This window comes from Alosa pseudoharengus, unplaced genomic scaffold, assembly GCF_046254945.1.
Source record: "Alosa pseudoharengus isolate Yale_2024_CS ecotype anadromous, Long Island Sound unplaced genomic scaffold, YU_APseudo_1.1 YU_APseudo_1.1_scf_7, whole genome shotgun sequence".
Lineage (NCBI taxonomy): Eukaryota > Metazoa > Chordata > Actinopteri > Clupeiformes > Clupeidae > Alosa > Alosa pseudoharengus.
In genome coordinates this window covers 9,323,481-9,336,548 of record NW_027468859.1, presented here as the reverse complement: position 1 = coordinate 9,336,548, position 13,068 = coordinate 9,323,481, and the positions used below count along the sequence as shown (strand labels likewise).

General features: G+C 41.4%; 1 protein-coding gene across 1 annotated transcript in view; it reads left to right on the top strand.

The window, feature by feature from the left end:
* fndc4a (fibronectin type III domain containing 4a) overlaps positions 1-10,720 on the top strand; it is a 29,563-nt gene extending 18,843 nt beyond the window's left edge. Inside the window, exons 4-6 of the mRNA XM_076272562.1 lie at positions 4,834-4,923; positions 6,931-7,064; positions 10,682-10,720. Of these exons, the coding sequence (XP_076128677.1) occupies positions 4,834-4,923; positions 6,931-7,064; positions 10,682-10,720 (263 nt within the window). The remainder of the gene's footprint in view (positions 1-4,833; positions 4,924-6,930; positions 7,065-10,681) is intronic.
* Positions 10,721-13,068: the final 2,348 nt, after the last annotated feature.

The following is a 13,068-nucleotide window of genomic DNA, read 5'->3' as shown; positions in this document are numbered from 1 at the left end:
ATCACAACACTTGGAATCAATTGTCATGTGATTGCCCTGGCCACATTGCTCAAGAGGTTGCCCCATGTTCAGTATCCTCACCTGCAGGCCTCCCGTGGCAGGCTTTACAGTGAGGCTGAAGCTAACAGCTGTACTTTAGTGTAGTGCTGTTCAAGCACCCTCTGGGGGCTCATTCACAACACTTTCCATCAGTCTCAGCCGCAGTCAGATGTTTTAACAGCCCTTCAGAGAAGCTCTCCCATTTATGATATGATCCATTACTCTTTTTGAATTCACTGAAATTGTCCTCATGCCCCTCAGGCTGCTTATTCAGTGTGTGCTTTTAGAAGGGGGAAAAAAACCCCTCAGTTTTCAAGCAGTTTTTGTGTGCAGTCTTGGCTCTGTAAATATCAAACAAGCCGAAAAGCTAATCAACATCTTGCATCAGGGACGCTGCAAGGTGAGTTGTAATTGGGATTGTCTAATGAGATCAACAATCTTTCAGCAAAATCAAGAATTACACCTTTCACATCACAATAGCAGTTGACTTTTTATAGCTATTCTTTTTTTCTATTCAAAGCAACAGTTGTTCAATGCCTACAGATTTTCATCTATACACTGCATGTGTTCTCTTGAGCTCCAACAACCTGCAGTTTCAGTGGTAGGCTATTGTATTCTCCCAGATACAGCTTTCCTCTCAGACCATATCTATCTAATTGACAGGGTCTGGTTACTTAGGCTCAATATTGAGTGCTACTTATCCAGATGTAGCCTCCAAAGAATTCCCTACCATTCAATTAATTTGGCGATGTGATCATTTTTATGCGGATGAGGAAATTGCCTGTACTTTTCCATTACTGCTGTATTACTAGCGTTTCAATAACCTCCCTTGTTAGCCGAGACAGTATAACACATTGAAAAGTGTAGCACTTCCTTGTAAGCTGAGAGAGAGAAAAGTGTAGCACTTCCTCTCACTTATTTGGATTGGAAGTAGAGCATTAGTGAAGTGTTTGCATTGCATCCATGAGCAAAGCAGAGAAGAGAAGAGTGGGGAAGAGATTCATACATCAGTGTTTCTTCATGCAGGAAATGCAATATTTGGCCAGCATGAAGCACAAAATGAAGAAGAGCCAGTATGTACTGAAACACTTTGGTCCAATTTCTTACTGTTTTAGTGATGTATTTAAACTCTTAAAGCAACACCAGTGTCAACATAAGAGTGACATGACACTGTCATAAACAAGTCATAAGCGTTTACTGTATGACATAACGCTTCTATTATTAAGTGACATTCCGTTTTCATCATAAAAAGTTAGGGTTAGGGTTAGGTTTCATGTGTCATGACAGTGTCATGTAACTCTTGTGTTGATACTGTCAAGTAAAGTGGTACCGAGTTTTTTTGTACCTTAAAATAATGTTTCCAAAATCGTTTCAGTGGTTCATCAGTAACAGCAGAATCATTATTCTGAAACCATGAGTCAACCCATTTTGAGCTCTCTCCTCCATCCTCACTCTCTCAGTCTTTCTTCCACTTTCTGACCTTCTCGCTACAGTCACTTTTGGGTTTGGGGTTATTTTTGGGCAAGTAAGTGTCTCTTCCTCCGTCAGACACGGCAAAGAGAAACACCCCTTGGGCAAACTCTTGGGCCCCAGCGCTCAGGTAGGCCACTTCAAAGCAATGCACCGGCACGCTTCAACCCGTGAGCTACAATCCAAATTGAGCCCTTCAAGGCGCCGCAAACAAAACAGTACAGTTCTGGTATTGACAGTGAGTGACCAGAGCACACACTGAGATGAGGTTTTGGTGCTGAAAAGACCTCTGGCTACAATCCACAAAATACATTTCTGACGTTTAAATTGACGTATGGATTGTGTTTGGCACTCTATTTTAACCCTATCGCCATCAGCACAGCCATTGGTTGTTTTGAATGTACTGCTCTATCTGTCATCATATAAAGTCCGCCCCATGCTAGATTAATTTAATCTATTATTAATTTAATTGTGATTGTGGTGTGGTTTTTGGAACATTGGAAATGGGCGTCAATGGCCTGCTTGGCAGACAAACCTGCAGAGCGAATTCAAATTGCTAACAGGTTCATCTGGATTTTCCCAGGCTAGTTTGATTGATAAACAAAGAATGTATACATGCCAGTATCTGTGGTAAAATCGTGTGATTAATGCAAACTTTGATCATGGTTTTGCCGGAGGCAAAGAGAATATTTGCTTTTATACCTCAGCACTCAGCATCTGACAAAGATTAAAAAAGGCATCTGTTTAGCCTGAACAGAAAAATACTTTTTTTCAAAAGGAAGAAAGAAAAAACACATAACCTCCCACACAAGGTCTTATCTAAAAGAGAGCGAGAGACAGACATTGGCGCTGACACGCCAGGTTTCACCGCTTTCAGCCACCTTAATCAGCCTCCTCGCTCGGTTTTATTTATTTATTTTAGCTTTGTGAGAAATTCTAACCCACCTTCACGAATATTCCTCCAGGGGAAGGCGATGAGCGTATCACCCAGGCTGCCAGTCCCCCCCCACCCCCCCCCCCCCGATCACCGCCTTCGCAGCCGAGCGAGATGGCGTCTTAATGGCACGGCCCCGGTAATTGCCATACTCAGTAGCAAGCACAAACGACCCCACTCAGTAATTGGCCGGGCACCACGCCCCGATTTATGACACTCCGCATCCGCCTGCTGTCGAGCAAGGGCCAGCCAGCTAGCCAGTCATCCCAGCCCAGGCTTGGCTTGATGTTGCCATCTTGGGGCCGGGGATCAATTGCGCAGAGTGCGTCTCTGGAAGTGTTCCACGCAGGGGTTAAGGGCTGGCTGGCTTGGCGGGAGGAAATGGGCCTGAAGTCAATCCCTTTAACTGGGGATTCATGATTAAGATGAACGGCTGCTTTAGATAAATCGGCACCAGTTGCAAAGCACCGCCAGGTCTGGTGGGGTGCAGGGGTCTTCTTCTTCTAGGGATGGAGGTGGTGGGGGCAGGGGGGTGTGTGGGGTGTCAGTATGATGAGGCCCATGCATACTGAGTTGCAAATTAGCAATAGCTAGAAACTCTCTGTGCATCAGTTTAATGCTTTGTACTTTGAACTATGGTTAATTGCATTGTCCCTATCAAATAAAATTCATATAAATTAAAAGTATAGTTCAATTAAAGTTACTACCACTATGTATGGGGTGATTGTCCTGCCGTTTCTTAGGACATAGATTTCTTCCATAAGCTTTTATTATGGTTTCCACTCTTCCTCTCAAACTAAGGGTTACACTTTACTTGACAGTAAAGTGTAACCCTTAGGACTGTCAGGAACATGTCATAAAGAAGTCATAAACTTTATGACATAATGCTTCTGTTATTAAGAGACATTTAGTTTTTGTCATAACAATTTAGGGTTAGGGTTAGATTTAGAGTTAGAGTTAAGGTAAGGGTTAGGGTTAAAATTCGGATTAGGGTTAGAGGTTAGGATTAGGGTTAGGGTTTGGGTCATGTCACTCCTATGTCGATACTGTCAAGAAAAGTGTTACCAAACGAATTAATCACTTGAAATGTAACAAAAAGGGGTTGCATTGGATTCAAGGGATAATGTGTTGTCCATTACCATAAACGGGCACTTTGTGTGGGTGGCTAATATGGCCTACATGAAGTATTCGATTTACAATGTCTGTGTTAGGTCACATTCAGTGAAGTGCTATTGCACTACTTGCCCTATGACAACTCCTAATCCCCTTGGACAATGAATTTCCTACACTGGACTATTTGAACTTTCTGACACTAAATGAGATTCATGCATTATCATACTGGATATGTACTGTAACCATCCCACCTCTTTGTAACATACACCTCAAGTGGCTTTAAACACCATGTTCTTTTCTCTACACCTAACTAACTTATTCATTTATCATGTATACAGACCTTACTGTTCTGTACTGACAGAAGGCAGACTCTAGGCAGATGGGCCAGGCCCTTGAGTCGTGGATCTGCTCGAGGTTTCTTCCTACACGTATCTCCAACTGTAGAGAGGTTTTCCTCGCCCCTGTCACTCATGGGCCTTCTCTGATTGTTTAACACTCCGTAAAGCGCCATGAGACATGTGCAATGTTTTGAAATTGAAATTACTTTGTCAGGGGTAGCTATTCATACTTTTCTTTTCAAATGAATCTTCATTTCTTTGTTGAACACAAGATACAAGATACACAAGATACATGGCTATAGTTATCCACTCACTCAAAGAGCTGCCAATTTTCTGCAGCTGGTGTCCATTTTGAAATTAGAAATTTGTCCATGGCTGGTAAATCACATTTATTAGTAGTAAATGCACCGTGTGTTATTACTGAAATGCTTTAGCATAGCTGTCCCACTAGTAATAAAAACCCTTTATATGATAGTAAATTCAGTTCTCTGTTGTTGGTGGGGCATTATCAAAAGAAAACAATAAAAATGGATTCACAGAAGAAAACGCCAATTGTTAACTGTGAACTAGGCTGCCAAGCACAACTCTGTTAGCACTAGGTGGGCTTCTTGATGGGCTTTCTCTAGTCTATAATACCAACAAGGTTTCTGAAATCCGATCACATAGTAAGTGGAATAAATTCCATCAAATTTGGGTCACAACTGAAAAACATTATTGGTCCTAAGGCCTGACCAGTTGAGACCAATGAGTCATATCTAACCCCATACAACAACAACAACAACAACAACAAATTGCTTTTATATTGCAATTTGTTGTTGTTGCCCCCAAAGCCCTTTACAGTGAATGGGGAACATCACTGACCACCACCAATGTGTATCACTCACCTAGTCCAGAGTGTAACAGGAAAATCATGTGTGTCTTCTCCATCCATGCACATAGATGACCCGACGGTGCAGGGTCTGGACAAGTCCAGACATCTCCAGACCGGGGAGATGATCATCATCGTGGTCGTGCTTCTCATGTGGGCAGGTAAGGACACCATACACTGCATGCACTTGCTCCAAAGTGTATTGATTCATTCAATCAATTTATGTTTTTTTTGTTTGTTTATTATGTTACTCTATGAACATTTGTCTGCTCAGCGTATTTGTTATTGTAAAAAATAAAGGACTGTAATATACAGTTTATTTTATGCTTTATGCATGTGGAATATTTTAAGTAGCACTGCATATATCTCCCAACATATGATGCTATTATCTTAATTAAACAATGTTTTTACATATATTTAAGACATTAATGTACTTCAATAATACCTCCAAAGTCCACAGATGCACAACACCAAACTGTTATGCTCATGAATCATTCATCCCCATAGAAGAGTTCACATTGAAAATGCAAAGTGATTCAACTTTTTAATAAGTCTCTGACCAGATTATTAATTTTCCATATGGATGGTGTGGGTGAAAGGAAAAAGCGTAAATTAATTAAAGATGTTTGCTTGCAATGACTGAACTTCAAAGAGCTGACTGAGGATTCTGTACGTGTTCCAGGGCACAATTACTGTCTGTGTTCTAAAGCATTACTCAGCGTTGTGTTTTCTCTGAATACTAAACACACAGGAAACCCCAATAAGGGAGCAAAGTCTCCAGATCTGTCATTATGTTTCTCTTACTGCGCGCATGCCCTGTGTATTTGGTCAATGACATCCTTATCAGAGTCACTTGCCTGATATCTCCCTATGACGGAGTGCCGTTACTATGGAGATTCATATTGTTTTGAGTCACTCTTTGTCCTTGTGTCATCTGTTTTTATTGATTTTGTTTCCATTTTTATGTCTGTTTATATTCATCCTTTCATTCAAGTTGTTGCTATTTTATTAACTTACTGATATTATCCATGCTGCAGTTGCCCATTTCACTGTCCTTTGTAGCCATTCTTCACTCAGGAAAAAATATTGCATTTGCCCTTAAATCTACAGTGATAACTTTTATGTGACAAACAGTCCCATTGGAAGATAATAACAAATTCAAAATTGGAAAAGACGAACAATTTCCATGGACAGGGAAAACAAACCACTTGATAGTACTGTTGAAAGTCATGTTACCGACCTTGCTGGCCATAAATATAGTCAGGTTTTGCTTACAGTGTTACTCTTTTCATTTATACCTGAAGAGTGTTAGAGTTTGGCTTCAAGTTAGCGTTAAGCGGACCATATATAGTCACCGACATGAGTGCGTCATTGCTCACTTGTGCGTCATTTGCCTATGCACACTAGCGCTGACATTTTCAAATGACAGGTATTGAATAAACAGTAGGTTTTATTCAACAGCACTGACAAAAATATAACTTAATTGTAGTCTACACCACAGATTCTAGAGCACTTTGTACTAAAATCTTTGATCTACACTGTGATTTATACAGCCAAAGGGTTCGGTGGTGGTGTGCTGGGTTTTATTGAAAACAATAGAATCTTAATAATCAAAGGTCTAAAGCGGAGAGCGCCACACTGATGATGGCGCTGATATGCAAAAGACCTGACAGTTTATTGGCTATGACAGAATGGAATATTTAAATGAAGTGATCTCTACACCATGTCCTGTCAATAGTGTGTCCAATAAGAATGATCAAAAGGCACAAACCAGTTTCCATCTTTATTTCATGCGCTGAGTTCTGATTGGACATTGAGGTTGTCTGATAGTTCTGCCAGCCAGATAGCCAGAGGGGCTCTTCCAAAAATCAATATAATCAGGCAGTTCATCCAAGAGTTCATGTAGGTCTGCTAGCAATTCCAGAAAGCAGGTTGGTTCAGTCAAATAAATCACACTGTCAAGTAAAGTAGGCCTAGTTCTGCTAGCCATACTAACACAGGTTGTTCAGGAAAAAAGTTAAGTTAGCCAGGCAGTTCACCCAACAATTCTGCTAGTCAGGTAGTTCAGCCAACAGTTTCAGTGGCCCGGTAGTCATTCAGGGAGGAGGTCCATCTCAGTTTGGGTTAACTGTGTTCGGCGTCGCCCTGCGTTTCTTCTCCTCACACAGCTGTGATCGCGCTGTTCTGCCGTCAGTACGACATCATCAAGGACACGGACAACAGCAACAGCAAAGAGAAGGTCAAGCCGCTGTCGGAGCGGAGCACTCCAGAGCACCACAGCGGGGGCCTGCTGAGGAGCAAGGTGAGCAAGTCACATTCAACGTGGCCGCCATCCTCATAGAACTCCCTTTTTTGCATGTTGGCCTGCGGACTGCACACCTGAATCCATCTGAATCACAGACGTATTCTCTCTGTCAGACATTAGCCCCTGCATGCCATTAGCCCACTCTATCCATCGTAACACGAAAAGCGGCAAAAAAAAGCAGCCCCTCAATGCAGACACCATTTTCACACAGAGCCTATATTCCAGAATTGGTTGTGGTTGTGACTCCTGTATCCCTGAATCAATAGTGACAGTGACAGTGACAGCTGGGTTTGTGGAGCACCTATTTCTGCTCTGGCTTCTATTTAATCCCGGCCCCCCTCAATTTCATAGGTGACGGTTCAATCTCCAGAGTCGGGAGCCTCATCTCCTGCGATTTCGTGGGGGAGCGGGCGACGGGCTTGATCTGGTCGCCGCAGCAACACTTAACCCAGCCAATCATAAAAATGGAATTGGAATGTGTGCCAAAGCTCCTCCTGATTCTCAGGAGTAATTGTGGGAGCACCCTTTTGGAAAAGAAAAAAAAATGAAAAAAAAAAAAATATCAAAGAAGAAAATCAAACTTTCATAGCTTTTAGAAAAGTTTTGGCCCTCCTGGGGGGGACGGAAACAGAGTGAATGGTGGCTGATGGGACTGAGAGAGCAGAGCGGACGCCAAAAGTGCTGCTGAATGAGTCCTTGGTGGGGTGATTAAAAATTGAGTTGTTTCTGGCGCAGGCAGATAAGGCCTGTCTCCTCAGACTTCTAATTATTCCGCGCTCACCTTCATAAATAGATCATTTCACCGTTGAACTTTCGTGACAAAGTGGAACGCCATTTTCACTCAACATTTCAACATTTTATTTCTCTCTGCATTCAAGAAGTTATGAATAGCACACATAACTAGATGCTGTAAGTGCAGTTACAAAATGGACAATCAATACATACTCTCCATTGGGTCCCATTTCGGACCCTTTTTAAATATCTGTGGAAAGATACTCTATCAGCCGTGTAGCCTATTTAAGCCTTTACTGGACCAAGTCTCCCTGAGCTAAACACTGCTGTCCCCCCTGTTGCCAAAACAACATGACTGACAGACCTGAGGAAATGCTAAATCCATTTTTAACCTTGACTGATTTCAATTACTCTGTCGCAAACAAAGGAGGATGTGCCTACAGGAAGGAGCAGGGGGACAAAGAAAAATTACACAATCTGTTTCAACACCTGCAGAGTGGTAAGAGAGGGAGAAGAAAGAGAGAGGAGATAAGAGAGAGAGAGAGAGAGAGATGTGTGTGTGAGGCTGTCATAGTGGTCGATTCTCCTCACTTTTCACCTAAACGATTGCACTAAAGATCAGTAACATTTCAGGACTGATGGTGTTGCCTTTTCACTCCCTTCGTGAAGGTGCAGCTTTAACATCAAGCTGAGCCAAGGGCATGCCAGTTGGTCACTGACAGAGCTCTGCTGAGATTTCCTAAAGCTGCATTTCTTCACCACTGGCTAAAAATGTGGATAAATGCTCTGTTAGCTAAACCTATGTTTGGTTTTAGTCAATCTTTCCCCTCAAACATGTAGGCTCTACAGCTCTACGGTAGGGGAACTGTATTTCATTGAGGGAAGCATTTGCATTTATATTAGAAAAGTGCACCTCTGCTTAACTCTGTAGGGTTTACAAGTTAACCAGAAGAGGCTTAGCTTGGCAGTCGCTTTCTGCACATACTCCAGGTCGTGTAAAACAGACTCGTGCAGGAGGTTTCCAGCTCAAGGTGGCAAGTGAACATGACATCTTTATTGGATGGTTCAAGGATAAAATGAGCCCTCAAAAGTAAATTAGACACAGCCCACGGTAAGAGCATGAAAGAAGGAGATTCTTTTGATGCAGAAAATAGTAACAGGACCCCAAGTCTAGTGGCAAACTCAGTCCACAGAACATGAAAACAAGGGCAGATCTCATAAGCACATTTTCTGTCACAAATTGATTTTGAAATACCTTTTGTTAAAAAACATTGAAAACCAATAAAATCAGATCGCTCTACATCACCAGTTCATCAGTTACATCACTCTAGAATCCAACTGGAGTCACTATTGGTAACTATATCTCCCTGGCCCTCACACCCAATATTACACAAAAAAATATCCCAGAATTGTCTGTAGATAAAAACCCATACTCCACCACGATCCTTGTATATATATATATATACTCTTTTGATCCCGTGAGGGAAATTTGGTCTCCCAATCTGTGAATTAGTGAAACACACTCAGCACACAGTGAAGCACACACTAATCCTGGCGCAGTGAACTGCCTGCAACAACAGCGGCGCTCGGGGAGCAGTGAGGGGTTAGTTGCCTTGCTCAAGGGCACTTCAGCCATACTGGTCGGGGTTTGACCCGGCAACCCTCCGGTTACAAGTCCTAACCAGTAGGCCACGGCTGCCCGACAATTGGTATTGTCTCCACCAAAGAGATAACATAGCTCTCAAGTCCAGATCTTGTCCTTCATTATGAGATGGCCTACTTGGCCCGCCACAACGAGAAGTTAGCAAACACAAACCACTTCATCCCAGCCTGTCTGTGCCCACACCCGACAACAAACAAAGTCATGAAATTAGACACTGATCCCACCTGAGCCCCCACTGTAGCTAACAAATGCTGATTAGTGAATGGTGTGAATTGGCCTGCGCATCACACTAGACCCTGTTAGGTTAGATAGATGTTTAGTTATCATGTGGTAGACTTGTCACAATTTTGCAAGCATCGCCTGATCATGGTTAAGTGGATAGAGGATATGAAGTTAGTGCCACCCAAAAAAGTTGCGAAAGTTCAATAAAAAAAGCACAGTGTAAGTTTTAAGAGCCATTAGTTCACAAGAAACAACTTTTGGTCTTAATGAACAGTCTCCTGTTCTTTCTGTCTTTCTCTCTTTTGTTTTCCTTTATTCTTCCTTTCTTTCTACTGACTGCAGCTCCCGAATCACTTCCCTCTCCCCCTTTCCCTTGCAGACCCCTTTTTCTGCTCGATAGTGAACGCTCCCTCTTCTTCCTCCCTAATCGCTATCTGAAGCTGCAGAGTTTGTCTTTGGTTATTCGGTCACAGTAAAAAAGAAGAAATTAAAAAGGAATTGATCTCAAAGGGCACAAAAGAACCATGAGCCTAATTAAGAAGAATTTGGCTGTCCCGGATTTAATAAGACCTTTAAATCAGTGGTGAAGGAAGTCTTAGAGAAGTCCATTTGTATTCAGCTACTGAAGCAGTGAACATTGAATCCAGTGGCCTTATCTGATAGTCAATGCTTTATTTTGAGTGCCATGTATTTCAACGAAACAAAGTCTTAAAATTGTCAAAGCATTATACCTTCCAGAGCATTTGTGTCCTTTATTTCTAGAAATAGATCCAGTTTCCTTCCTCCATCCATCCATCCATCTATTCATTAATCCATTTATTCATTCATTCATTCGTTCGTTCGTTTGTTCATTCATTCATTCATTCATTCATTCCCAAGCATCACCAATAATGTCCTTAGCTACTGACAGAACATATTGCAAAGATTAATGAAATTAGATGCTTTGGGAAATATTAATGTCTCTTTTTTCCCCCTGAATGAATGTTGTTTATTGCAGTTTCAGTCTGTGCCATCTATCAACATCATCGAGGTGTAATGGCCAGGAAACGCCTGCTTCTCACCTTCTCTTCTCCTGCGTCGGCCAAACCCACCCACCCCCCATCCTCCCCTCCTCCTCTATTCTCTCTCTTTCTCTCTCTCTCTCTCTCCCCCTCCCCTCCTCTCTGCCATACCAGCCTGAGCCTCTCTGCCTTGTGGAGTCACTATTCTGGGCGGAACAAGCCATTAGCTAAGCTACTGCTGCCTCGTCAGCTAACACACACACACACGCACACACACACACACACACACACACACACACACACACACACACACACACACACACACACACACACACACACACACACACACACACACACACTAACATTCAAAGCAAAGAGAGTGTGGACAAATGATCAAATAATCACATGTATAAAGATAGACACGCACACACACACAAATAGAAACAGAAACAAATGTTAAGCAATCAACTCCTGCAGGATGATTGTCCATAATGTGCCGAACACATTATGTCAAGTAAAAGTAAAATAAATATTGGTCTCTAGTTACAAGTAGTAGTAAGGAGGTTTCTCTTGTGTCCCCATGACCGTTGGAAACAGTGTATTTTTATATTGTAGTGTACTGTAATACTAAGAGCAGGGTTTTTATTCTCTTGTTTCTGATTTTCTTAAAAACAAAACAAAAACAAAACATCAACACAGAATTTGATTGTTGCATGTATTTTCAGCTTTGTTCGTAGAGCAGGGAGAAATTGTGCTAATTTTGAAAAGAAACATCAAAACATTGTGCGCTTTTGGTGCATGCAAGGCAACCATAAGATATAGTGAGCTGAGGTAGTGGTAAAGTAGTAGTGCAAGCAATGTGGGATATAGTCAACACCAGTCTCTCCAGCAAAGCGGCCTGTATTTAATCAACTTGCATGGTTCAGTGCTCACCTAGCAAAACCACACGATACCATACCAATGGGTATCTCTGCTTGGTCTCTTATGGCAAGACAAGCGAATGTTGGACATGATGTCTCAAAAGTTATCACTGAAGTCCTGTCGAAATGTTTGATTTTGACATTGGGTCATAAGGCTTTTACAGTGCTTGGTTGATATGACTAATACGAGTACAGTTGTTGTTGTTTTTGTCATAGTAGGTGTTGGAGGAAAGTAAAATAACTCAATATGTGTCCATCATTGCTGAAGGTGCTCTAAAACGTACAAGGACAATATTAATATCATCAGAATATGAGCGGGATACATGCAAGTAGAGTGATAATATGACTTGATTAGTCAATCGATACAAGCAGTATTAATACAACTTGGCAACTCAACTCTTTTAATTTACCCTCAAAAACATGTATACTTGAAAGGAGGAATTACAGACTTTTGTAAAGTTGATCATTTCAATATACTGTAACATGATTGCATGATTCTCCTAATGGATATGCCATTGGCTGTGCACTTAATTCACTTGCTACAGTTTGGGAAAACCCAAACAGACTAATTGCTATTTCTATGAACATGTGCTTTTAGTATCAATGCTGTGTAAATATTTTTACTCTTTGGTTTTACTTAGCTTAAAGGTCCTTTCCATCATGTTTTTGCTGTAATGATTTTACTGTGAACTGTAAATAAACAGAAAGAACATTCAACTATCATACAGCTGCCCAAATCAGTCATAATGACCTCAATAACAGCTCAGAAATGCATGTGTATAAATGAACATTGCCATGCCTTAGAATCAAACATTGTAAACAACTGTTGGTCATTCATATTTCATGCCAATAAATACTAATAATCCATTACTATTGGTTGTAATGTTTTTGACTCTTAAAGTTGCCATTGCATAATCCAAATGTTAAAATAATGTGTTAAATATCATTTCTATGGTCCCAGCAGTGGTGCGACTGGCTGGGGCACCTGCACCGTACGCCGGCGACCCGGGTTCGATTCCCGCCCCGTGGTCCTTTCCGCACCCCGACTCTCTCTCCCACTCACTTCCTGTCAATCTCCACTGTCCTGTCTAATTAAAGGCATAAAAAGCCCAAAAAATATACTTAAAAAAAAAACAATATCATTTCTATCTTTCAAGAAGAATAATCAACTGATCGTAATAGTCAAATGGGCACAAATTTAGCATTTCTATTGTACAGAGATTCTTTCTTTCTCATGCCATGTAAACAATGAGCAACCAAAGAAAGCAGTGCCTCTTGGATTAGATCATACACTTAAAATGCTTGTTATTTATGACACATTCAGAATAAATGAAGTGAGTTGCTGAAACATGCCAATAATATAGACCATAGGCTATATATGAATACAATGATATGCAGACTTAATATACTATGTTGATTTTGGTACTTTGTGCAAAGTACGAGCTTTTTTCACAGTTCTGGAA